The sequence below is a fragment of the Phodopus roborovskii genome, unplaced genomic scaffold (assembly GCF_943737965.1).
Source record: "Phodopus roborovskii unplaced genomic scaffold, PHOROB, whole genome shotgun sequence".
In the NCBI taxonomy this organism is placed as follows: Eukaryota; Metazoa; Chordata; class Mammalia; order Rodentia; family Cricetidae; genus Phodopus; species Phodopus roborovskii.
In genome coordinates this window covers 24,576,665-24,604,215 of record NW_026125052.1, presented here as the reverse complement: position 1 = coordinate 24,604,215, position 27,551 = coordinate 24,576,665, and the positions used below count along the sequence as shown (strand labels likewise).

General features: G+C 37.1%; 1 protein-coding gene across 2 annotated transcripts in view; it reads left to right on the top strand.

Moving 5' to 3' along the window:
- Positions 1–27,551, top strand: part of LOC127218674 (ATP-binding cassette sub-family A member 6) — an 81,475-nt gene that overhangs the window by 17,765 nt on the left and 36,159 nt on the right. For both annotated transcript variants that reach the window (XM_051179701.1, XM_051179697.1), the window contains exons 9-18: positions 1,617–1,764; positions 3,164–3,332; positions 4,715–4,773; positions 13,909–14,019; positions 14,360–14,535; positions 14,735–14,854; positions 17,256–17,394; positions 17,937–18,027; positions 19,106–19,245; positions 23,066–23,182. In XM_051179701.1, the coding sequence (XP_051035658.1) occupies positions 1,617–1,764; positions 3,164–3,332; positions 4,715–4,773; positions 13,909–14,019; positions 14,360–14,535; positions 14,735–14,854; positions 17,256–17,394; positions 17,937–18,027; positions 19,106–19,245; positions 23,066–23,182 (1,270 nt within the window). The remainder of the gene's footprint in view (positions 1–1,616; positions 1,765–3,163; positions 3,333–4,714; positions 4,774–13,908; positions 14,020–14,359; positions 14,536–14,734; positions 14,855–17,255; positions 17,395–17,936; positions 18,028–19,105; positions 19,246–23,065; positions 23,183–27,551) is intronic.

Genomic DNA, 27,551 nt, shown 5'->3' with positions numbered 1-27,551 from the left:
TTTTAACCAAGAGCTGTTTTTTTTTTTTTTTTTTTAAACAAGAGTAATTTTCCTGTTACAAAGCTAAATTTGCTACATTATAAGAAAATTCCCATTAAATAAAAAATTAAAATGAAAACTGCTAGTTTATTTAAAATTCTGTGTGAATCTGTTATGAAACATTTTGTTGCAAAAACTATGAATCATTATGAAAATATTTGAAGATGTATATGCAACAAAATTTGTTGAGCCCATCAGTGTACTTATGAACTCTTTTAAAGGATAGATTGCTGTGTTCATTGTGAAGCACTCCTAAATATACCATCATTCGACCGACGAGTAACCATTTTATGACAATTACCTCCTTGCTATTTACTACCAGCCAAGTTTGGGCTTTAAAACAGAAATAATTTGTTTCATCCATTTTAAGATTAATGTAGGTAACACTGCACAGAATACCTTTTAAAAACTTAATATTTTCCACTTAGTATTGTTATTAGGTGTCATGCATAGTCTTGTATATAGCTACAGTATAGTGTTCATGCCATCTTATTGTATGTCTATGTTATATTCGTTTTATTAAATGAGTAGAATTCTAGGGTTTGATGGTTTTTTGATAAAGCTATTACAAATATTCTTTCTTCTGTTTCTGTATAGATAGGAGTATGATAATGGGGCTAATGTATACAATCCTTAATACTCATGGTTGTCACTAAATACTTTCTAAAATGGTTAATTTATTTGACTTAATAGAGAATAATGCAAGAATACTTCAGTTTTTCAAAGTTTTCAGCAACACTTGTTATTGCTAAATTTTCAAAATTTGGCCATTCTGATGGATAAGTGATTTATTATTGTGCTTGTATATTCGCGTTTTCTGTACTTTTGATAAAATCGGATGCCTTTTCACATATTATCTTTTTGTGTTTTTCTTTTGCAAATTGTCTATACAGATCTTTTCTTTGCATTTCTACTGAGTTCTTTATATTTTCCTTACTACTTACAACAATTTGCTACATATGCTGTGGACCAGACCCCCCCCCGCCCCCAGTTATTGCTCACTTTTTTCCTTTCTTATTGATTCCTTCGATGAACAGAGATTTGAGAAAAGGTTTGTTTATTTTTTTCTATATGTGTGTGTGGGCCCCACATGCATGTGGTGCACACAGGAACAGAAGAGGGCATCAGGTCTCCTGGAAGTGGATGGAGTTACAGAGGGTTGTGTGCCCCTTGACTTAAGGCACGGCTCTGAGCCTCTAGTACAACACTGGAATTCAAGTAAAGGAAAACTTTCAGCACTTTGCTATTAAACATGGCTTTTCAAGTAGACATCTCATCTTAGTTTCTGAAGAAATCTCCTGCATTATGAATGGATACCCAACTTTCTCAAGTGCTTTCTATGTACCTCCTAGACCAATTACATCTCTTCGTTTCATTCTGTTACATGCAGAATTATATTGATTTATTTTCAAATGTTGACTCAGTCCTGCATTCTTAGTAGCTTTATTTACTTGTATACTGCTTAGTATTTACTACACCTTTATTAAAATACTTCTTTAAAAAGTTAATAATTATTGGTGTTGTGCCATCATATTTATGAATTTAGGAATTTATTATTATTCTTCTTTGAATTTTAGATTATCTCCTTGGAATATAACTTGAATGGTGTAGTATTTCCTGATCCTTCAGGAGAATCATATGTAATACTAGTGACTTTTTTCATATTGGCTTTTGATGCTCTTATCTACTTGGTTCTGGCATTGTATTTTGACAAAATCTTGCTCTGTAAGTATTAATGGACTTTTTTCTGACCTTTCAGTTATTAATTACATATAAAAGTTTTTCTTAAGATTATATTTTCATAGCTTTAGAGGTGAGAATAAATCCCTAATTTTAGTCTGAATTTAGTTATATTTTAGAATAAATAATATTTATGCAGTGTTATTCTGATTTTAAAACAATAATATAATTATATAAGTCAACTTTGGAATATAATTATATATTAACTAAGTTTTATTCCTTTTTCAAGTATCCTTAAAATCGTTTTGAAAGAGTAATAGTAAGAATGGGAAGCCTTACCCTCTCTGAGGAGTGGATGGGGTAAAGTGGGGAGAACAGGAGGAAGAGATTGAGGAGGAACTGGAATTGGTATGTAAAATGAGAAAAGATTGTTTTAAAATAAAAAAGTAATTATAAAAAAAGATAGTAAGAACTTATATCAGAATAACCTGAAAAAGTAAAAAGAGACAGAGTTGGAGCAAACTACTGGTACTAAGGTGAAGTCAGCGGGTCTGGGTAGACAACAGAGAATGTACTAGAGTCTGAGGACAGTGGGCAACATGTAAGACACTCAAAGATTAAAAAGCACTTCAAAAGAAAACCTCAAAAGCAATACTTAGTTCTTACCTGTGGTTTGGTTATTACTGGGCCATTACACTGTAAACGCATTTTCTAGTAAATAATTGTTAGTCATTATTCCCAACATTTCCACATTTTGTTTATATTTGAAAATATATAAATTATGCAATTAATTTTCTTTACCTTGCCAATAACCAAAAACTTTACAAAGCCGAAAGTTCTTCCACATGTGCTAGGATAGGAATGTTCATTTCCGTGCATGATTTTATTAATGCTTTTAAGTTTTAATAGTCCCCCACTTTGATAATAGCTACTGTTGCCTTCCATATTTATTATGTGTATTGATTTGTATGCCTATGATCCATTTTTAAGCTTATATATAAAGATCCTTAACAATAAATAATGTTTAACATATTTTGTATTAAAAATATACAATATTGTTATATTTGTCTTGGGAAAACAACTTCTGAATTGCTGTTTTTCATTCATTTTTAGATTTCAGTATCATGTTCAATTATATTGGCATGGTGAACTTATTAGAGTTTATAAACATATCTATAATTTTTACATACTATATTAATAATTGTGTTTCTAAAATATTTTATTTTACCTATCCTTATAGATATCTTTCAGATTACAGTTTCAATTATTTTATTTCTATTTTGTTGAAAGTTGAATTTTCATTGTTTATCACTTTTCTCTTGAATAATAGGAAGTTTGAAGGAAAAAATTTTGATGTTTGAAATTTTAAAATTTTTCTTCTTTATTAACAAGGTTTCTTTATTAATTATACTGATCTGATATTTTATCGTTCATGACTAATTAGATGGGGATGAGCGCCGTTATTCTCTACTGTTTTTCTTGAATTCATCATCTTGCTTTCGACAAAAGACTAGTAGTAACCAGGTCATTGATAGAGACATAGACCATGAGCTTCCTTCAGATGATTACTTTGAGCCTGTGGCTCCAGAATACCAAGGAAAAGAAGCTATCAGGTAAACACATTTGTAGCTGTGCTAATATGAGTAAAAGGCTAAAGAATTGTTAACCAACAGCTGCCTGTGGGTGTGTGGTGAATGTTGAAGGAGAAGGTGTTGTCTTTATCAACACCATTTTGAACCATTCTCATTCCACTGCAATCACTTATCATTTCTCTCAACTGCTTCTTGGAAGGAAATTCCCTTTGATTACCTCTATATGGCTTAATCTTGTGTTATCTTGTCTGACTTCCTGCTTCTATCTTTTGGGTTTGTATTTAATTTTTTGTTGTTGTTTTGCTTTTGTTTTTTTGTTTGTTTGTTTTCTTTTTCTTTCTTTCTTTCTTTCTTTCTTTTTTTTTTTTTTTTTGAGACAGAATCTTCCTATAGCTCAGGTTGGCTTCATACTGTGTTTAATAATCAAAGATGACCTTGAATTTCTGTTTCTCTTTCCTCACCTCCCAAGTTCTGGGAATTGCACCCATGTGCCTCTGTGCCTGCCTAAATGTCCTTTAAGACAGAGAAATTGGATGTATAGAAGTCACTCAAAGAAAATGTTGTATGATAATAAGGGCAGAAGATTGAACACTTCCAGAAAAACATCAGAATGTCTCCCAAATGCATATGATTCCTTTCTGCTCTGTAAATATCAGTTCCTCCTAGATGGGAATTTCTTTATTAAAATTAAATATTAAGAGCTGAATGAAAAAAGAAATGAAATGGAAAGGACATGTCAGCTCCTAGGTGGAGGAGAAAGTTTGTTGTAGATTTGTGGGAGAACATAGTCAGAGGCAGGGACATCTGGGAAAGTCCAGAGTAGACTTGACCAGACTAAGCTGGGCCATATAGGAAATGGGGGAGAAGAGAGAGAGGGGAATCAGGTGCAGAAGCCAGGTAGGCAAAGGACAATAGGGGAAGGATAACCCAAATGTCTGGATTATATAAGGAAGAGCCTCTGGAGGAAGGGGCAGCCCAGCCCTTGGGCTGGTGAGTTCAGGGCAGAGGGCAGGGCATGCAAGCCTACCCTCTAACAGGTAGGGACTGAGGGGTGTTGGGAGACCTGGATTAGGTCCTGCTTTGATATGTTAAATAGGCACTTCAGCCTTTGTCCTGCATTTAAAACTTAACAAAGGAGATTTAATCTCTTTTAACTTTTACTACTCATTAATAGGCATATTGCTGTATTTGTTGTGATAGAGTCAAAATGATTCTGGTACTGAAGTCTAGAGAATCTCATTTATTTTCTATAATAATTAATTGAAAATATTATTTGTGTCTCTGAGCAGTCAAGCTTTACCATGTTGTTTGCTATAAAGTGTTTTCTATATCCACCATTGTATATTTCTGTGCTATTTTTACTTGTGTGTATTGGCTAATAAAGTAGCTCTTTATTGTTTCAGAATAAGAAATGTTAAGAAAGAATATAAAGGGAAGTCTGGAAAAGTGGAGGCTTTGAAAGGTAAAGAAAAACATTCTATTCTTTACTTGACTTAATTATTAATACTAAAACCTGGGAGACTTTCAGGATGAAAATGTAAATATACTGACAAAACCAAACAAGGGAAAGAAGCAAGAATACAAGTGGCCTAACTCTACCATCTGGACACTAATAATAATTCAGGATTTATTGTAAAATCCTTCTAGACATTTCATGGATTTATTAATTTACAGAAATGTGACCAGACCATAAAAATATAGGCTCATTTTTACACTGGTTATCATAAACATATCTTTATATTTGTAGTGCTAAGAAAGTTAGATGCTGACAACATTTTTAAATAGTCAGAATTTACACAGTTCATATTAATGATGTGTGAATTAACTCAAATATTAACCAAAACAAGATTAATGAAAACTTTAGTAGTAAATTAAACTAACAAATCAACACTCCTAGGACAAATAACTTTTATTTGATTAAATATATTATAATACCAAATATTCTAACAGTTATATAACAAGCATTGGGCAAGCATCAATTAACAGCTACATTTTGGAGGTTCAACTGCTCTTATTAAAAAAATAATTTTTAGGCTGGTTGTGGAAGCACCTATTTCTTATCTTTCTTTCCCCCTTTACCAAAAATAGATTCTTTCCTTCATATATTACATCCTCATTATAGTTTCCCTTTCCTCTACACCTCTCAGTTCCTCTCTACTTTCCCTCCCATCTGGATCTACTCCCTTTCCATCTTTCATTAGAAAAGAACAATCTTCTAACTAAGAGATAACAACAAAACATAACAAAATAAAATATAATAAAAAAAACTCATCATATTGAAGTTGGACAAGGCATACCAAATGAAGAAAAGAGCCCCAAGAGAAGGCACAAGAATCCAGAGACTCACTCATTTACACACTCAGGAGACCCATAAAAATAATGAAACTGAAAGCTATAATATATGTACAGAGGACATGACTCATGTTAGCTCTATGGTTGCTGCTTCAAATTCTGTGAGTTATATGATTTTTGCTCAGTTGATTTAGAGAGTCTTGTTTTGATGGCTTCCATCCCCTCTTGCTCTTACCCTCTTTCCACCTCCTCTATTTTGGGGGTTGGCAGAGCTCTGAGAGGAAGGATTCAACGGAGACATCAATTTAGAGCTGTATATCCCAAGGTCTCTCTCTATATCATGTCAGGCTGTGGGTTTCCATGTTTGTTCTCAGCTACTTTGATGATGGCTGAATAAGGCATAGACCTATGAATACAGAAGAATATCATTAGGAGTCATTTTACTTTCTCATTTTCTATTTTTAGACCTGTATTATTTGGTTTTACCCTAGGCCTCTGGGCTACTTAGTCTCTAGTTCTTGGTCACCCAAACAGTGTTGGGTATGGGTTCCATCACATGGAGTGAGCCTTAAGTCAAATCAGATATTGGTTGATTGTTCTCACAATCTTTGTGCCACCATTGCCCTAGCATATTATGCAATCAGGTTAGATTGTAGATCAACAGTTTTGTGGCAGGGTTGGTGTTTACATTTCTCCTTTGGTAGCCTGCAGAGTACATTCCCATACCAAAGACACTGGATCATAGAGGTGAAGGTTCTCTGTAGGCACCAGCTTGACCACTCCATATTTGAGTTGTGTTGGTGTTGTCTTCAGCAATGGAGCCTTGCTGTCAGTTTGTGGAGATCAACTGAGAGTCTTGGCAACAGCCTGGGTTGTTTGGAGATTTCCAGGGGTCCCCTGTGACCCAACTCAATTGGATGTAAACCATTCCCAGGACTGAAAGCTTTGTTTGGTGACAAGAGATGATCAGCTGGGACTCTGTCTCCCTCTTTATTTGGAAACTTCATTAGGATTACCTTCATATATCTTAGGAGATTCCCACTACCCTAGGTTTCTGTACCACCCCTGAAATGCCCCTCGAGTCTAGCTGTCTTTCTCCACATTCCCTTCCTTAACCTCAGTTCCCCTCTCCCTCCACACCTGATCTTTGTGCAATTTGGATATTTGTCTTCTATTCAGTGTGGGGTTGGTAAAAACCCTTTTCCCTTCTCTAGGCTGTCACTTTGTCCAAATGACATGTCCTTTGGTTCACATACACCTTTAATACCAGCATTTGGGGGCAGAGGCCATAGGATCTCTGTGAGTTTAAGATCCTCTTGACAGATATGGGCCAGCCAGGGCTATATAGTCCCTGCCTAAAATAAATAGTTAACTAAATAAAATAAGACATATATTTTACAAAAGATTGAGAGTTCTCTTTCCATTCTGTTTGCATTGTATTTATTTTCTAAAAAGCTGGCCACCTCTTAGCTCAATATTACTTATTCCTCTGAGATCATGTCTTGGAAGAGTTTGTGTATATGTGAACAACTTTATTCTATCTTGACTTTTTTTTTTCATTAAATACCATCCAAATCTGCCATTTCCTTCTTGAAGTTTGGCTCAGGTTATATTGAACTTAATTTTAAATTTTGGGACACATTATGGACTGTCTTGTCACTTATCAGAGTTACAACCTTTGCATCTTTAAATGTCTTCTAGTTTTTCTTCCATTGTCAGAATTAGTGGCACTTAAAAAATTAAAGCATTGGGTGACAAGACATAAAATAAAAATGTTCCAACTGGAGAGTTTCCACGTGGAATTACCCATGGGAAAGCTGGGAACTTGTTACTCTCTCTAGGCCCTCTCTTCTTGCAGCTGTTCCTGTGGCCACTCTGGATCTCCTTAGAGAACCTGATTTTACAATCTCTTTGGCTAATAATATCGCTTTGTATGAGTAACAGGATGAGTGCCATTATCACACCAATGTCTGACATTTAGCTTATTTCTAAATCTTCACTGCCCTAAAAATACTAAAATGAATGCTCAATCTGTTAAGGTCACTGTCTCCTAAAGATGGGTTTATATGAGCAGAATCACTGAAAAAGATTCATATTTAAAAGATTCCTGACTCATATTTTAAATAACTTACCTGCAATGTCATGAAAACCCATGCTTATAAGCTATATATATTTAAAACAATAATGATAATGATAAACACTTAGTGTATATTGTGAATTATGATAAGAGCTTTAAGTGAAAATTTTTATATTTAATATTATGAAAGTCAAATTGTTTCTTTCATACTTTGCTAATTAGGAAACTGAGCTTTATATTTAATTATTGCTATGATAAGGATAAGTTCCAGGGTAGCCAACACCATTTTCTGTTTGCCCATGAAAATGCTATGTGTCATTTATTGTACTTAATGTGTCTTTCAATTAATTAATTAGTAATGTGTGTGCATGCATATGCATGCTGCATTTATTGGGGGGCGGTATATGAACCACAGTATTAATGTGGAGATGAGAGGATAACTTCCTGTTGTTGGTTCTCTCCTCTACTTTTACTTGGGTTCTGGAGATAAAACTCAGGTCACCAGGCTTCCTCAGCTAGAGTCTCTACTCACTGATCATCTCATTGGCCCATACTATGTATTTTTTTGTTTAAAACAACAAATATTCTTGGTCAGTTGGGGCTACACTGTTACAAGCTATTTTTTTCCTGCCAGCCTTGTCCCAGAGCTGTGTCAGCCCCAAATGAATACACAGAAGCTATATTAGTTATGAAACTATTGGCCTTTGGCTTGGGCTTCTGATTGGCTAGCTCTCTCTTAATTATTAACCTGTGTCTATTAATCTAAGTATTTCCACGTGGTCTTTTTTTTAAAAAATTATTTATGTTTTTTTCTTATTTTACATATCGATCCCACTTCCCACTCCCTCCCATACTCCCATGGCACCCACAGACCCCCCCATCCCATCTACCATCCACTCCCCAGGGAGGTTGAGGCCTTCCAGGAGGGATCATAAAAATATGTCAAGTTATTTGGGGTAGGGCCTAGGTCCTCCCCCTGTCTCTAGGCTAAAGAAGTATCACTCCATGGGGAATGGGCTCCCAAAGTCCATTTGTGCACCAGGGATACATACTGGTTTTAATTTTCAGAGGTCCCATAGATTGCCCAGGCCTCCTAAAGGCACCCACATTCAGGGGGTCTGTGTCAGTCCTGTGCTACTTTCCCATCTATCAGCCTGGGGTCCATGAGCTCCCCTTTGCTCACGTCAACTGTTTTTGTGGTTTTCTGCAGCCTGTTCTTGACTCCTTTGTTCATCACTTCACCCTCTCTGCAAGTGGATCCCAGGAGTTAGACTCAGTGTTTAGCTGTGGGTGTCTGCTTCTGCTTATATTAGCTACTGAATGAAGGCTCTAGGATGGTATATAGGGTAGTTATCAATCTCATTATCAGGGAAGGGCATTTAAGGTAGCCCTCCACTATTGCTTATATTCTTAGTTGGGGTCATCCTTGTAGGTCTCTGGACATTTCCCTAGTACCAGATTTCTCTTTAAACCTATAATGGCTGAGTGTTAATTAGGACTGGGCAGTCTATGGGGCCTCTGGTAGTAGATCAGTATTTATCCCTAGAATACAAATAATGCTGCTATAAAAATAGTTGAACAGATGTCTTAGTTGCATGAATGTGCATCTTTTGAGTATATGCCTAAGTTGAAATTGCTGAGTTCTGTGGTAGACTGATTCCCATTTTCCTGAGGAACCACCATACTGATTTCTGGAAGTTCCTTTATTTTACAGGTTTTTTTTTTTTTTTTCTATCCTGGCTCTTTTGTTTTTCCATATAAAGTTGAATATTGCTCTACCTAGATCTTCAAGCATAATACTGAAGCGATATGGAGAGAGTAAACACCCTTGTCTTGTTCCTGATTTTAGAGGAACCCCATTGAATTTCTCTGCATTTAGTTTGATATTGGCTGTTGGTTTGCAATATATTGCTTTTATTAAGTTTAGGTATGTTCCTGTTATCCCTGATCTCTCTAAGACCTTTATCATGAAGGGGTGTTGGATTTTGTCAAAGGCCTTTTCAGTATCTAGTGAGATGATCATGATTTTTCTTTTTCCGTTTGTTTATATGGTGGATTACATTGATAGATTTTTGTATGTTGAACCATCCCTGCATCCATGGGATGAAGCCTACTTGGTAATGGTAGATGATCATTATGATGTGTTCTCGGATTCTATTTGTAGTTGCTCTTTGTAAGGAGTAAGGTTTTTCCGCCCACTGCTGGTCTTGTCCTGCCGCCGCGCCAGCCCCAAATAACACACCGAGACTCTATATCAGATATAATGCTGTTGGCCATGTACTAGTTTCCTATCGGCTAGCTCTGTCTTAAGTATTAACCCATTTCTGTTAATCTACATATCTACATATTTCCATGGGCTTTCATCTTATCAGGGAATGGGCTGACATTGTGCTCTCCCCGGTCTCTCCATGTTGACTCCTCCTAACTACTTCCTCTTTCCTCCTTGTCTCCTAGTTCCGCCTATCTTGCTTTCCTATTGGCCATCAGTGCTTTATTCATTAATCAGTATGAGAAACATATTTACAGAATGATATCTCCCATCAGCTCTTCTTTGAATTTCTGGTAGAATTTTGCACTGAAGCCATTTGGCCCTGGGCTTTGGTTGGGAGACTTTTGATGACTGCTTCTATTTCATTAGGGGTTATAGGTGTATTTATATTGCTTATCTGTTCTTTATTTAATTTTGGTAAGTGATATTTGTCTAGAAGTTAGTTCATTTCCTTTAAATTTTCAAATTTTGTGGAGTACAGGGTTTCAAAGTATGGCCTAAGAGTCTCCAGATTTCCTCAGTGTCTGTTGTTATCTTCCTTTTTTCATTTCTGATTTTGTTAATTTATATGTTCTCTCTCTGCTTTTTGGTTAGTTTGGATAAAGGTTTGTCTATCTTGTTGATTTTCTCAAAGAACTCTTTGTTACATTGATCCTTTATATTGTTTTCTTTGTTTCTACTTTATTGATTTCTGCCCTCAATTTGATTATTTCCTGGCTCCTATTCCTCTTGGGTGGGTTTGCTTCTTTTTGTTCTAGAGCTTTCAATTGTGCTATTAATTCTCTAATGTGAATCGTCTGGTTTCTTCATGTGGGCATTTAGTCTTATGAACTTTTCTCTTAGTACTGATTTCAAAATGTCCCATAAGTTTGGATATATTGTGTCTTCCTTCATTCTCACTGAATTCTAGGAAATCTTTAATATCTTTGTTTCTTCCTTGACCAAGGAATGGTGCAATTGTATGTTGTTCAGTTTCTAGGATTTCTGCATTTTTTTTTTTTTTTGACTTCTAACTTTAAAGCATGGCAGTCTGATAAGATACAGTGGGTAATTCCTTTTTTTTTTTTTTTTTTTTTTTTTTTTTTGTATCTGTTGAGGTTTGCTATGTTGCTGAGTATGTAGTCAATTTCAGAGAAGGTTTCATATGGAACTGAGAAAAAGGTATATTCTTTTGTGTTTGGATAGAATATTCCATAGATGTCTGTTAAATCCAATTGTGTCATAACTTCTGTTAGTTCTTTTGTTTCTTTGTTAAGTTTCTGTCTGGTGGTCCTGTCTACTGGTGCGAGCGGGGTGTTCAAGTCTCCTACTATAAGTGTGTGAGACTTTATGTGAGATTTTTTTTTTTGATGTTTTTTTTTTTTAATTTTTTATTTAATTTTATATAACAAAGTCCAATTAAATGAAAACAAACATTTATACACAATATTTGGGAATTTGGGCGTCGTTCTTTCCAAACTACTTCCTGCTGGTAAGGGGCACTGTCTTGGGGGATTCGAAGAAGATTCAGATATCCTAGCTGTAGTCTGTAGGGCTGTTTTGTCCAGCTGTTTGGAATGTAGGATCAGCTTGTACTCTGTTTCAGGCGGTCTGGTGTGATCAAACCACATTAGTCTGGAAGGAATCCACATCTTTTCATTTTCTGTGGAAACAAAAATAGAAATCCTTTTCCCCAGTAACTTGTTCTTCAACTTAAATTTTGGAGTCAAAGCGTTTTTTTTTTTTTTTTTTTTATTATTTTACATGTCGATCCCAGTTCCCTCTCCCTCCCTCCCCCCAAGCCCTCCCTCCCTCCTTCCCTCCCTTTTGCCCTCTCTACCCTCTCCCATGCACTCTAAACACCCTCCCCTCCCAACCCCCCACCACAATACAATATGTAGGGGAATGCCATCCAGTTGGGGTCATGTAGATCTGACAGGTCCTGTGAAGTAGGGACTAGGGCTTCTCTCCTATCTCTAGAATAAGGCAGTTATCCCTCCATGGGGGATATGTTTGCAAAGTCCTTTTGTGCACCAGGGATACATCCTGGCTCCACTGTCTGAGGTCTCTTAGGCTGCTCAGACCTTCTGGCTGAGACCCATATTCAGGGGGGTCCGAGTCAGACCCCTGTTGGCTTCCCCAGCTATCAGTCTAGTGGCCCTTAGCTCCTCCTTGTTCAGGTAAGCTGTCTCTATGTACTTCTACCGCATGGTCTTGTCCTCTCCATCTGCTTCTGGGTTCTAGTTTGACTCAGTGTTTATGTATGGGTGTTTGCTCCTGTTTTCAACAGGCATTAGTTGAGGACTCCATGGAGAAGTTAGTTGTTGATCTCACTCTCCGGGAAGGGCATTTATGATAGCCTTTCCACGGAAGCTGAGATTGTTAGTTGGGAGCAGTCTTGTAGTTCCCTCGACCTTTCTTTGTGTTCAACTTTATCTTCAAACCAATATTGGCTCCCTCTTTTATGTTCTCTCTCTCTGTCTCTGTCTCTCTCTCTCTTTCCTATTTTCCATTCCTAACCAGGCTCAATCCTCCTGGTCGCACATGCCTTCCTCTCCTCCCTCTCATTTTCTCCTACTTCTCTCTCCATTAGCTGTCCTCCCCCACTATACCTGAGGTCTGGGGGACTTGTCCCTTCCCAGTTCTGTGAGGGACTTTATATGAATCTCTTAGAATACAACTTGTATCCTAGTTCCTCTGGTGATGTGAATTATATGCTGGTGATCATTTGATCTAGGTCTAAAATCCATATATGAGTGAGTACATACTGTGTTCCTCTTTTTGTGACTGGGTTACCTCATTCAGGATGGTTTCTTCAAGTGCCATCCACTTGCCTGCGAATTTCAAGATACCATTATTTTTTTCTGCAGAGTAGTATTCCATTGTGTAGATGTGCCACATCTTCATTAACCATTCTTCAATTGAAGGGCATCTAGGTTGCTTCCAGGTTCTTGCTATTACAAATAGTGCTGCTATGAACATAGTTGAACAGATGTCTTTGTTACATTGATGTGAATCCTTTGGGTATATGCCTAAGAGGGGGATTGCCGGGTCCTGTGGTAAACTAATTCCCATTTTCCTGAGGAACCGCCATACTGATCTCCAAAGTGGCTGTATGAGTTTGCACTCCCACCAGCAGTGGAGGAGTGTTCCACTTTCTCCACATCCTCTCCAACATAAGTCATCACTGGTGTTTCTAATTTTAGCCATTCTGGCAGGGGTAAGATGGTATCTCAAAGTTGTTTTGATTTGCATTTCCCTGATAGCTAAGGATGTGGAGCATTTTCTTAAGTGTCTTTCAGCCTTTTTGATTTCCTCCATTGAGAATTCTTTCTTCAGTTCTGTACCCCATTTTTTAATAGGGTTATTTGGTGTTTTGTTGACTAGTTTCTTGAGTTCTTTGTATATTTTTAGTGCTGTTTATTTTACAAATGTGGGTGCCTTTGTATTTGGGGCATAGATATTCAGAATTGAGACTTCGTCCTGATGGATTTTTCCTGTGATGAATATGAAATGACATTCATCATCTCTTTGTTTGATTTTAGTTTAAAGTCTAATTTGTTAGATATTAGGATAGCTATACTCACTTGTTTCTTGGGTCCATTTGATAAGAAAAATCTTTTCCCAACCCTTTACTCTGAGGTATTATCTGTCTTTGAAGTAAGGTGTGTTTCTTGTGTGCAGCAGAAGGATGGACTCTGTCTTCGTATCCATTCTTTTAGCCTGTGTGTTTTTATAAATATTTGTTTTTTTTCCAGACTTCTACTAGTCTCTAGATCCTAAAGTAATATCATGTTGTTGCATGCATTTTACGATATCAGTGTATCAGTAGCATTATTTAAGTTACCATAGTTCTTTAGTATGTTACATAAAGTTTTGATGAATTCATCATGAAATTCAGTTGTCTTGCTCTGTGTACAGGACTAGCCCTGTCTGATGCTCTATTATTGATAATGTCAATATCTTATACTAAAAAACAGGATTATTCTTCGATATTTATGAAAGTCAAATCACAGCAATTCTGGGCCACAGTGGAGCAGGGAAATCTTCATTACTAAACATCCTCAATGGATTATATGTTCCAACATCAGGTAAGGAAAAAGCAATACCTCAAAGATAAGGTATTTGATAAGTGAACAGGTGCATGCCTGTCATTTTAAATTATATGGCTTGATGGAAATAATCTTTATCAAAAGTTGCTTTCTAGAACTATATGATTTTTAAATGTATTTCTCACTTTCCATGTTTCATGGGGATCACTAGTATCTCATTGTGTGCCATCTCAGAGAAAGTGTATTGCATAGTGTGAGCATGCATTTATGCTGAGAATAGTAGTCGTTAACAGTGTGGTAATCTTACATATTTATCCATCATTTTACTAATCTTAAAATATTTGGTTAACCTTAAAATACTTTAACTTCTACTTTTTAGGATTAGTCACAGTCTACAATAAAAATCTCTCTGAAATGAAAGACTTGGAGGAAATCAGAAAGATAACTGGTATTTGTCCTCAACATAATGTTCAATTTGATGCGCTCACTGTGAAGGAAAACCTCACTCTCTTTGCTAAAATAAAAGGGATTCTTCCACAGACAGTCAAACAAGAGGTAGACTTCTTACTTTACCCGAGCTCCCAACCATTTGCTGTGTTTAATCACAACCACATAATCCTCTCAGCCATTTATCTACCTTTGTATGAATGAGATTAAGCAAAGAAATCCTATAAAATTGACATCTTTAATGAGCAGTTAAATTTGTAAAATGTGTACCATTTTGTATTTTGGGCTTTGTATATTTCTAACATAGGTACAACAAATTATATTGGAATTGGACATGCAAAATATTCAGGATAACCTTGCCGAACATTTAAGTGAAGGACAGAAAAGGAAGCTCACCTTTGGGATTGCCACTTTAGGAGATCCTCGAGTAAGTAAGATTATTCACTGGAAGAAAGGAGATTGTCTTTAAGTTTAGGTTCTGCCTGGGTTACATAGTGAGTCTCAAGACCGTTGTAACACCATTCCTCAACACATTTAAAGCAAAAACAAAACAAAACAAAAAATCAAAAGTCAGTACATAATGAACAGAATGAAAATCCTGCCTCCGACTCAGAGCATCCCTGGAGACAGAGAGAAGGCTCCTTTGCCTCCTTCTGTTGGCTGTGCACAAATAAGCACACACAGGAGAAATCTAAGGGTAGATATTGCATGTCTATTCGCTTACTAGCTGTCCTCATTTCCTTTGTGTTGCTGTGATAAAGCACTCTACCCAAAACGACTTGGGTAGGAAAGGGCTTATTCGGCTTATACTTCCAGGTCACAGTCCATCCCTGAGGGAGTCAGAGCCGAAACTCAAGCAGGAGCTTGAAGCAGAAGCCACAGAGGGATGCTACATGCTCATTCACTCTCTGGTGCATGATGCACTAGCTTTCTTTAAAATTTTTAAAAATGTTTTTCTAAAAGACTACTTTCTATTATTTTAAATAATCTGTGTGTGTGCGTGCACATACACATGAATGCAAGTGCTCTAGAACGCCAGAGGCATCAGAACCTCCTGGAACTAGAGTTGCAGGCAACTGTGAGCCACCCAATGTGAATACTGGAAACCAAACTCAGTCCACCACAAGAGCAGTAAGTGCTCTTAACTGCTGAACCATCTCCCCAGTCTTGTCAGCTAGCTTGCTTATACAGCCAGGACCACCTGGCCATGGAGGAAATGGTGCTTTACACAGTGGACTGAACTCCTACATGAGTTAACAGTCAAAGAAATTCCCCATAGAAAGGCCCGCAGACCAACTTGATCTGGGGAATTTCTCAGTTGGGGCTTCTCCTCTCAGATGACACTAGGCTATATCAGGTTGACAATGAGTGTTTCCCAGGACACTGACATATCTTAGCAATCCTTCCTATCCACACATAAAAACCACCTTTCTCTCTTTAGTGGCTACAGAATAGCTACTCCATATAGACCTGAGCACAATTTAGTTACTGTCTTGAGTTACATTACCAACAGTAACTAAATGGAAACTCGTGTGAAATTGTATTTAGTATATAGTTATAATAGATATATTAGTGATCTAATACTTAATTTTCCAGTTCATGGTTTTCATGACAAAGATAATTAAGTGCAAGGGATTGTGGGAAATACAAAGGCTTTTATATTTTTTAAAATTTTTTTATTTTATTATTTTATTTTATATAACAAAGTCCAATTAAATGAAAACAAACATTTATACACAATATTTGGGAATTTGGGCGTCGTTCTTTCCAAACTACTTCCTGCTGGTAAGGGGCGCTGTCATGGGGGATTCGAAGAAGATTCAGAAATCCTGGCTGTAGTCTGTAGGGCTGCTTTGTCCAGCTGTTTTGAATGTAGGATCACCTTATACTCTGTTTCAGGCGGTCTGGCATGATCAAACCACATTAGTCTGGAAGGAATCCACATCTTTTCATTTTCTGTGGAAACAAAAATAGAAATCCTTTTCCCCAGTAACTTGTCCTTGAACTTAAATTTTGGAGTCAAAGCATTTTTTTTTTTAAATTTAATTTATTATTTTACATGTCGATCCCAGTTCCCTCTCCTTCCCTCCCTCCCTCCCTTCATCCCTCCCTCCCTTCTTCCCTCCCTTTTACCCTCTCTGCCCTCTCACATGCACTCTAACCACCCTCCCCTCCCATCCCCCCACCCCAATTCCATATGTAGGGGAATGCCATCCAGTTGGGGTCATGTAGATCTGACAGGTCATGTGAAGTAGGGACTAGGGCTTCTCTCCTGTCTCTAGATTAAGGCAGTTATCCCTCCATGGGAGATATGTTTGCAAAGTCCTTTTGTGCACCATCCTCCTGCCTTAGCTTTCTGAGTGCTGGGTTTACAGACATATGTCTCCGTGCTATTTAATTTTTGATTTTCAGACCATGTGCAAATTATTAAGAATTTGAAAAATAAAATATTCAAAACTATGTGGAAAGATTAATGGGCTATGTGTCATAGAGAAAAATAAGCTGTCTAATTCTGATACATTGTTCTCTTAAATCATGAATATGTTTTTGTTTATGTCCTTGTTATTAAGTGAGTTTTTCCAATAAAGTATTCTTCAAAGGAAAAAAAAAAAAAAAGAAAGGAGATTGTCAGTAAGAGCTATGTTCTTCTAATGCTAATGGTGGCAGAGCTTTGAATGTAGTATATTAGGTAAGGACCTGCTGTGCTTGGTTATACAAAGATATACTACAATTATATTTATTTGTTGTGTCTTACTTATTTTCCATGCTATTATGTGGAAATAGTTAACTTAGAAAAGTCATATTTTAAATATCTTTATCCTCTATAGATTTTGCTTTTAGATGAACCCACTGTTGGACTAGATCCCTTTTCGAGGCTGCGAGTGTGGAGTTTCCTGAAGGAACGCAAGGCAAATCGTGTGATCCTCTTCAGTACTCAGTTCATGGATGAGGCAGACATCCTTGCTGGTAACTGATCATTGTATTTCAGTGTTATGATGAAAAATTTGGGAAATTTATATACCATATTTATTGCTAGAGTATGAACCTTATGCTCATTACCTCAATTCTGGAGCAGTCTAGAGTATGTGAGACTACAGTCCTGTTCTGGAATTCCTCCCTAGCTGTACTTTTGTTGGATTGTGGCCAGTAGTGACATCTCATGGTGATGTTTTTCAGATCATCTATCTGTTTACTTAAACTCCCAAATCTTTAATATATGTTTACATGAAAAGTAACAGCCTGTTCCTTATCATCCAGATGAAGACTATACTCACATGTAGCCTGAAGTGATAACTTTTCCTGTTTATGAAGTGCGGAAGGAAGTTTAGCATTGGGAGCTCCAGTAATCAGTTTTAAGATGTGTTTCAGGTTTTCAAGTGTCCAACAGGCATGGTTATTTCTTGTAGAGCACTTCTTTGGAATTCTGAGCTTTCATTTCTCACCTCTCTTTGTTAGAGAGAAAAGAAATGACAACTAATATTCTTTCACACTTGTTTCCTTTTACTTAGACAGAAAAGTCATCATATCCAATGGGACTCTAAAATGCACAGGTTCTTCTGTGTTTCTGAAGAGAAAATGGGGTCTTGGATATCACTTAAGGTAAAGAATTTTGGAGGAAAGACTAAGTAGATATTTTTTAAAAGATCTGCTTATTTTATTTGTGTCTGTGTGTTACATGTGGCAGTGCTTGAGAAGGCCAGAGGAAGACATTGGGTTGCCTAGAGCTGGAGCTGTAGGTGGTTGAGAGCCAGCAGACTTAGGTGCTGGAAATGGAATCTGGTTGTCTGGAAGAGGCTCAGGTTCTGACAACCACAGAGACATCTTTCCAGTCTAACATATATGTTTTAATGGTGGTATATCAGGGGTGGATATTTCTAAGTGAGAATAGGTTCCAAGCTTTGTCTCTGACAAAATGGATTGAGAACAGTTTGGTAAATAATTTGTCTAATTTCTTGGCATCCTATAATCTGTAGTAATGTTAACTTTAGCAAAATTTCTACATTATAAACCAAAGCTTTCTGTTCACTGTGGGTGTATTTCATCACTTTCCAGTTTGCTGTTCTCTGTAGCCTCAGCTTTGACCTTTTCACTTGTCATTTTCCTCATTGGATATACATAACACTGCAGTACTTTCATTCTTTCTTAAGAATCCAAGGCAGTACTTTCAGAAACCAGTATTAATAGGGAGCAAATACAGTTCCAAAGAATTGCGACAACCGTGTCTAAAAAGAAACTGAGTGTAGGCTAAAAGACAAAGTCTTCACAGAAAAGCAAAACAGGAATGTCTTAATAACACACTAATTTTTGATAGTTCACTGCCAGGTGCACTAATCACTTTCCCTATTAAATCTCTTGTGCAGCATCACCCCTCTACCTGCTCATCTTTATCCCATGTACATGGCATTAATGGCAAGTACATGGCAAGAATGAATTGGAAGGCAGCTTGCTCACTCCATACTATCAACACTACTCTGAGCATGTGTTTGTGTATTTGTAGTTGTTCTGAGTTTGTACATACTCTGTGTTTAAATGGCAGGGTTTTCAAGTTTGTGTGTTACTGTTACTATTATTCATGTTGCTTATTTCATAAAGCTAAGAAAAGTAATAGTCAAAGAACTTTTTTTGGTGTGGTAGCAGTGCAAAAATATAATTATTTGTCCTTTTTTTGGTACATTAGTTTGTTTATGGATGAAACATGTGATTCAGAGCAGATAACATCCTTCATCAATCATCACATCCCTGATGCTAAATTAAAAGCAAAAACCAAAGAAAAGCTTGTGTACATTTTGCCATTGGAAAGGACAAGCAAGTTTCCAGGTAACATATATGACTATAATGGGATAAATTTAGAGAAAAACTTGGAGTTTTATTATAATTTTTGTCATTTGATGGAGCTAAGTTTTGTCTTAGTCTTTATTATCCCACATAAACTAGAGAGGATGATTTGACTGCACTGTATTTATTTGGTAAATGATCAGTGGGAGCACCAGCAGGTAGGAGACAAGTAAGAGGAAAGAGGAAAGACTAGGAAAGCTTGCATTACAGAGCAGGTTACCTTGGGAGGCCGTTGAAGTGTAGCACCATCAGAGGGAATTGAGAGTCAGTGTGCTTGCAGTTACACCAATGGAGAGGTTTGGAGAAACTACTTATTTACTTCCCCCATATGTCAGGGACACACCCAGGAATATTAACTACCTCACCCTTTTGGCTTGCTCTGAAAGTTAATTTGGCACACCTAGGTCAGAAAAAAACAAAACAAAACAAAAAAACAAAAAAAATCCTCACTTGGGTATTTTTAATAAGCAGATTTATTGTATCTGAATACAGTGGAGCTGGGGGTGTGACATCAAGGCCTTTGCCTCAAGTAATTTTTGTTTTCATCTCATTTTACATGTATTTATTTTGCAAGGAAAAATATAGGTTACTTATTTAGTATGGTATCTAAGTGTGCTGTGTAGCAGCAGCAAGCTGTGTCTTTTTGGTAAGTAACCCTAAAAAGCACAAACTATGTAAAGTAAACTGTGTCAGGTACTGTCTTCCTCTCTCTTTCCCCGTGTGTGTGTGTGTGTGTGTGTGTGTGTGTGTGTGTGTGTGTGTGTGCATGCGTGCATGATATGGGTGCTATACTATTTTATATTATAAATGAAGAAATATTTTAATTTCTTTGTATTAAAATAATTATATGCATTTAGTTTATTAAGTATAAATCTCTATAGGTCTTATTTAAATAAACCCCATTGTATTATTTGGTCTCATAGGGCAAACACTTAGGAATTCAGATCTTAGTCTTATTCCTAAATTCCTGCTCTCTTCGTTCTTGTAGGATCATGGAAGGTGGTATTTTATAGTATGTTGTTCTCTTCTTGCACTAAGATCACCTGAGGTACAACTGGCCCACGTCTTGGTCAGAGAAGGATGATAGGTGGTATATGCTTGTACTACTTAGCCAAAGACTCTGATATTGATGTTCCAGCTCATAGCAGTCACTTTACACAGATCCAGGATTCTACTAGTCCAGTGTAGTGTCTGTGTCCTTCCAGGACATGAAACTCCAGGTCCCCTAATGCTCCATACATATACTCCAAAAAAAAAAAAAAAAACTCTTTGCCTTACTTACCTAGTTACTCTCTGTAAAGAAATTGAGACAGTCACCCAACTCATGCAGAAGTGTGGTATTTTCGAATCTTCTGGAAGCTCATAGTGTCATCTATATATCCCATAGGAAAGAGATATTAAATATTAATCAGTATTTTGATCTTGAAAATAAATTACATTAAAGATGTTGTTTTATACTAGAAATATAGCAGTAAATATGACTATCTATTCCCATGGAGCCTATAGTCCAATATATGGGGGGGGGTGGCTAAACAAAGCCACATGAATTAGAGTGATGACCATCTTTAGGCGTGTGTGTGTGTGTGTGTGTGTGTGTGTGCATGTGCAGGGTTGATGCTAGGAATTAAGCTAAATGCAGAGCTATGCATGCTAGTCAGGTACCCTAGTGCTGGTGTCTATACAGAATAGGGTCAAAGGTCACAAAATCAAATGCAGTTGAAATTGAAGGCACAGAGTATATCTGAAGGACATGAGGAGACTGAGCAGAGTGTGGGTAGGACTGGGAATAGTTGTAGGGCAGGTAAATGGCGCATGGAGCTGAAGAGCTTTGCTTATTTGATTATTGACATTGATTTTTATTCTAAGCACATTGAAAAACTACTAAATGACATTAAACAGGATGCAGAGCTAACGTATGGCTTGTTTTCATTCTTGCCATAAAAAGATCACTCCAGATACAGGTGAACAAGGGCAGACCCTAAGAGACTAGCTATGGAACTAATTTAGAGGCCCAGATGGTCTCTGGGCTACCACAGTGCTGGTAAAGATGGTAGAAAGTGGGTGTCTTTAAAACAACCTTGATGATAAAGCTGAAAGGTCTGTCTAATGAGATGCATGCAGGGTGTGACCTGATGATTTTGGCTTCAATTAGAGAGTAGAAAAAACAATGGTATTTGTTATAAAATAGCGCATAATACTTAAATCACAGTGAGACAAAAGTATCAGTGCCCTGTTTCAGAATTTAACCAGGTTTTGATTTAACAAAAGAGAGTTACAGTATATAGCTATACATAGGACATTGGAAATCAAGGTACAGAGTGAGGCATGTACTGAGGAACTTCAGTATGGATTAGGAACTTGATTTGTGTGTGTGTAGTACAAGAAGGTTGTTTAGAACTGAAACTTGGAGAGAAAGCAAAGGAGAAGTCATGAAGGATATAGGAACTGAAAGTTCTACTTGTAGTTAGATGGAAATGAGACATAATTAGTAACCTCTTATTTATTTATTTATTTATTTGAGCTGTATCCACAGTACAAGTAGATTGCTTTGTTAAAGACCAGAAGAAAGGAAGAAAGAAATATGAAGAAAGGAAGAGGGAGTAACAAGGAAAAAAGATGAATTTAAAACTTAATTGAAAAGGGGATGTGGTGGGGCGAGAGTTTGGGATCCAGGAGAGGTTAAAGGGAAGAATGGTCCTGAATATGGAAATACATTGCATGTATGTATAATTTTCGAAGAATAAATGAAAATATTTGAAAATAATATAAGAGAAATAAAGACTTGTGTTAGGAGTAGGTTTTCCTGCTGGCCGGTCTAGACCCACCACCATGCCAGCTACAAATAACACACAGAGATGCTGTATTAGATATGCTTCTGTTGGCCTGTTACTTGCATTTCTTATTGGCTAGCTCTGCCTTAAATATTAACCAATTTCTATTAATCTAAGTACTTCCACATGGTTTTATCTTACTGGAGAGAGGGGCTGGCATTCTTTCTGTAGGTCTTCCATCTTGGAATTCCTCCCTACTCCTTCCAGAATCCTCCTTGTCTCCTAATCCCGCCTATCTTGCTTTCCTATTGGCCAACAGTGCTTTATTCATTAACCAATAGGAGAAACATATATACAGAATGACATCTCCCATCAGACTTGTTCATCAAATTTAAAATATGAAGGTCACCTAAAAGAGAGCAGCTTTTGTGGAGGGAAATGACAGCATTTGGACTTGAGCTGTCTGTAGGCTGTGACAGATTAAATATGGACAAAGTTTTGGAGCCAAACGTGTATACAGAGAGTGATGGGAAGCTATTATTTGTCTTTGGTGAACACTATGCATTCTGTGTGACCCAGCAGATACAGAAGAAAATTATGATGGAAGAGAGAGGAGATCACTTTGGGAGGTCCTTGGGGAATAAAATTTAGAGTATAAGGAAAAGGGGTAGCCTTTGTAGGAGCAGTTGCAAGTGTTACACACATGCTAAATAAGCCCAGTTGTGGGCAGAGGCTTACATGGGTTTTCTTATATGGTGGTAAAAAAGGACTATCGTCTTTATGACTGCTTGTATTTCCTCAGAGAAGTCTGTGGAAAGATTATAATAAAAGACTATAAGAGTGAGATACCTTGAAGATAAAGTTTGGCATAATAATATCTGATAGTGGTTTTTCCATTTAAATTATGTTTGTATTCCAAAGATGTGAATTTCTGATTATTAATAATATAATATTTAAGATAAATGTTAATTTACTAGGAATAGTATATTTATATTGTTTTAAAATTTTATAAATTCCTTCTTTTGACTTAGATTTCTTCAGAGATCTCGATAACTATTCTGGCCTGGGCTTGATGAATTATGAAGTTTCCATGTCAACTCTGAATGAAGTCTTCATGAACATGGAAGGAGAATCAACTACCAAACAAAGTAAAACTATTTGTATAAGTCACAGTAAATCAATTAATAAATGGCCATGTGTCAATCTAGCTTCTATGACATTTTAAGGAGTGTGACTCACTGTAGATTTGGCTCTGTTGTTTGACCTTGGCTGTTAGGTTTCCTGACATCCTCAGTACAACTAGTCAGCTACAGGTTCATTCTTAGTGTTGATTTGAACTACTTGGTATGGCAGCAGTTCTGTCTCCTGATAGTCACTATTTCCAGGACACTTTGAAATTGTGAATGTTCTTGATCAAAGGCATTGGGTCTGAGCATCACTTCTTACAAAAATTGTTTCTTGCTTGTTAATAGAAAAGGCCTAAATGGAAAGAATTCTTTTTTTGTTTTGAATTTTTTCTTATTTTACATATTGACCCCAGTTCCCTCTCCCTCCTATCCTCCCATTTCCCCCACAACCCCTCCCCATCCCATCCCCCATCCACTTCCCAGGGAGGGTGAGGCCTTCCAGGAGGGATCATCAAAATCTGTCAAGTCATTTGTAGTAGGGTCTAGGCCCTCCCTCCTGTCTTTAGGCTAAGAGAGTATCCCTCCATGGGGAATGTGCTCCTGAAGTCCTTTCAGGAACCAGGGATACATCCTAGTTCCATTGTCAGAGGTCCCATAGATGGCCCAGGACTCCTGAATGAGACCCACGTTCAGGGGATCTGGGTCAGTCCTGTGCTGGTTTCCCAGCTATCAGCCTGGGGTCCTTGAGCTCCTCCTTGTTCAGGTCAGCTGACTCTGTGGATTTTTGCAGCCTGGTCTGACCCCTTTGCTTATCACTCCTCCCTCTCTGCAACTGGATTCCAGGAATTCAGCTCAGTGTTTAGCTGTGGGTGTCTGCTTCTGCTTCCATCAGCTACTGGATGAAGGCTCTAAGATGGCATATAAGGTAGTCATCAATCTAATTATCAGGGAAGGGCATTTAAGGTAGCCTGTCCACTATTGCTCAGATTGTTAGCTGGGGTCATCTTTGCTATGGACATTTCCCTAGTGCCAGATATCTCTTCAAACCTATAACCACTCCCTCTATTATGTACCTCTTTTCTTGCTTTCCTCTATTCCTCCCCCAACTCAAACTTCCTTCTCCCTCATGTTCTCCTCTCCCCTCTTCTTCTCCCCTTCTCTTTCTCCTATCTCCTTCTCCACTCACTGCCTCCCCTCCCCCAATTTGCTCAAGAGATCTTGTCCCTTTCCCCTTCTGTGGGGTCCCATTTGTGTCTCTCTTATGGTCCCCTTTGTTTCCTAGTTTCACCAGTTGTAGGCTGGTGATCCTTTACTCTATGTATAAAATACATATAATAGTGAGTACATACCATGTTTGCCTTTTTGTGACTGGGTTACCTCCCTCAGGATGGTTTCTTCTAGTTCCATCAGCTTGCCTTCGAATTTCAAGATTCCATTGTTTTGTTTTGTTTTTCCTGCTGAGTAGTACTCTATTATGTAAATGTACCACATTTTCTTTATCCATTCTTCAGTTGAGAGGCATCTAGGTTTTTTCTAGGTTCTAGCTATTACAAATAATGCTGCTATGAACATAATTTAACAGATGTCTTTGTTGCATGGATGTGCATCTTTTAACTGTATGCCTAAGAGTGGGATTGCTGTATCCTCTGATAGATTGATTCCCATCTTTCTGAGGAACCGCCATACTGATCTCCAAAATGGCTGTACAAGTTTGCACTCCCACCAGCAGTGGAGGAGTGTTCTCCTCTTTCTACATCCTCTCCATCATAAACTGTCCATGCTGGAGTTTCCGATTTTAGCCATTCTGACAGGAGTAAGATGATATCTCAGAGTTGCCTTGATTTGCATTTCTCTGATGGCTAAGGATGTTGAGCATTTTTTTTAAGTGTCTTTCACCCAGTTTGGATTCCTCTATTGAGAATTTTCTATTCAGTTCTCTACCCCACTTTTTAATTAGATTATTTGGTGTTTTGATGACTAGCTTCTTGAGTTCTTTGTATATTTTGGAGATCAGCCCTCTGTCAAATATGGGGTTGGTGAAGATCTTTTCCTACTCTATGGGCTTCTGTTTTTGTCTTGTTGACTGTGACCTTTGCCTTACAGAAGCTTCTTAGTTTCAGGAGGTCCCATTTATTAAATTGTTGATATCAGTGTCTGTACCACTGGTGTTATATTCAGTAAGTGTCAATTCATTTAAGGGTACCTTCTACTTTCTTTTCTAAGAGGTTCAGTGTGGCTGGATTTATGTTGAGGTCTTTGATCCATTTGGACTTGAGTTTTGTGCATGGTGATAGATATGGATCTACCTGCAGTCATCTACACACCAGCATCCAGTTATGCCAGCACCATTTGTTGAAGATGCTTTCCTCTTTCCTTTGTATAATTTTAGCTGTTTTTTTAAAAATCAGGTGTTCATACATGTGTGGGTTGACATTAGGGCTTTCAATTTGATTCCATTGTTCTACCTGTCTATTTTTGTGCCAAATACCAAGCAGATTTCAGGACTATACCTCTATAATAGAGCTTGAAGTCAGGGATGGTGATGCCTCCAGAAGTTCCTTTATTGTACAGGGTTGTTTTTGGCTATCCTGGGTCTTTTGTTTTTCCATATAGAGTTATGTATTATCCTTTCAAGGTGTGTGAAGAATTGTGCTGGGATTTTGATGGGGATTGCATTGAATCTGTAGATTGCTTTTGTCAAGATTGCTATTTTTACTATGTTGATCCTGCCTATTCAAGAGTATGCAAGATCTTTCCATTTTCTGGCATCTTCTTTAATTTCTTTCTTGAAGGACTCAGAGTTCTTGATATATAGGTCTTTCACTTGTTTGTTTAGTGTTACCCAAAGATACTTTATGTTGCTTGTGGCTATTGTAAAGGGTGATGTTTCTCTGATTTCTTTCTCAGTCCCTTTGTCATCTGTATGTAGTAGGGCTACTGATTTTTTTTTTTAGTTATTTTTGTATGCTGCCACTTTGCAGAAGTTGTTTATCAGCTGTAGGAATTCCTTGGTAGAGTTTTTCAGCTCTCTTATGTAAAGTATCATATCAGCTGCAAATAGTGAAAGTTTGACTTCTTCCTTCCAATTTGTATCTCTTTGATCTTTTGTTTTCTTGTTGTTCTAGCTAGAACTTCAAGTACAATATTGAAGAGATATGCAGAGTGGACAGCCTTGTCTTGTTCCTGATTTTAGAGGAATCACATTAAGTTTCTCTGCATTTAGTTTGATGTTGGCTGGTGGTTTACTGTATATTGTTTTTATTATGCTTAGGTATATTCCTGTTATTCCTGATATCTTCAAGACCTTTATCATGAAGGGGTGTTGGATTTTGTCAAAGGCTTATTCAGCATCTAGTGAGATGATATGTTTTTTTTTTATTTTTCAGTTTGTTTATATGTGGATTACATTGATATATTTTCATATGTTGAACTGTCTCTGCATTCCTGGGATAAAGCCTACTTGGTCATGATGGATGATTTCTCTGATGTGTTCTTGGAATCGATTTGTCAGTATTTTATTGAATGTTTTTGCATCTATGTTCATGAGGGATATTAGTCTGTAGTTCTCTTTCTTAGTTGTGTCTTTGTGTGGCTTGGGTAGCAAGGTAATTATAGCCTCATGAAAAAGAGTTTAGCAATTACCCTTCTTCTTCTATTGTGTGTAACACGTTGAGGAGTATTGGTATTAGCTCTTCTTTTAATTTCTGGTAGAATTCTGCACTGAAGCCACCTGGTCCTGGACTTTTTTTGGTTCATAGACTTTTGATGACTGCTTCTATTTCATTAGGGGTTGTAGGTCTATTTAAATTGCTTATCTGTTCTTGATTTAATTTTGGTAGGTGATATCTATCCAGCAAATTGTCCATTTCCTTTAAATTTTAGAATTTTGTGAAGTACTGGTTTTTAATGTATGGCCTAAGAGTCTCTGGATTTCCTTAGTGTCTGTGATTTTGTCCCCCCCCCCTTTTCATTTCTGATTTTGTTAATTTGCATGTTCTCTCTCTACTCTTTCGTTAGTTTGGATAAAGGTTTGTCTCTGTTGTTGATTTTCTCAAAGAACCAACTCTTTGTTACATTGTTTTCTTTGTTTCTACTTTATTGATTTCTACCCTCAATTTGATTATTTCCTGGATTCTACTCCTCCCAGGTGAGTTTGCCTCCTTTTGTTCTAGAGCTTTCAGTTGTGCTGTTAATTCTCTAATGTAACTATCCTAATGGAGAGAATGCTTACCAACTTCTATATAGTTTAATGGGATATAATAGCTGTCATTTGGAGCTCTTCCTTTTACAGATAGTTTGATCAATGTGGATGAAGATTCTTTCAACAAATGTAGTTGATAACATTTTACAAAGTGAGGATTTGTGATTTAAGAAAGTTGCATGATTTTTC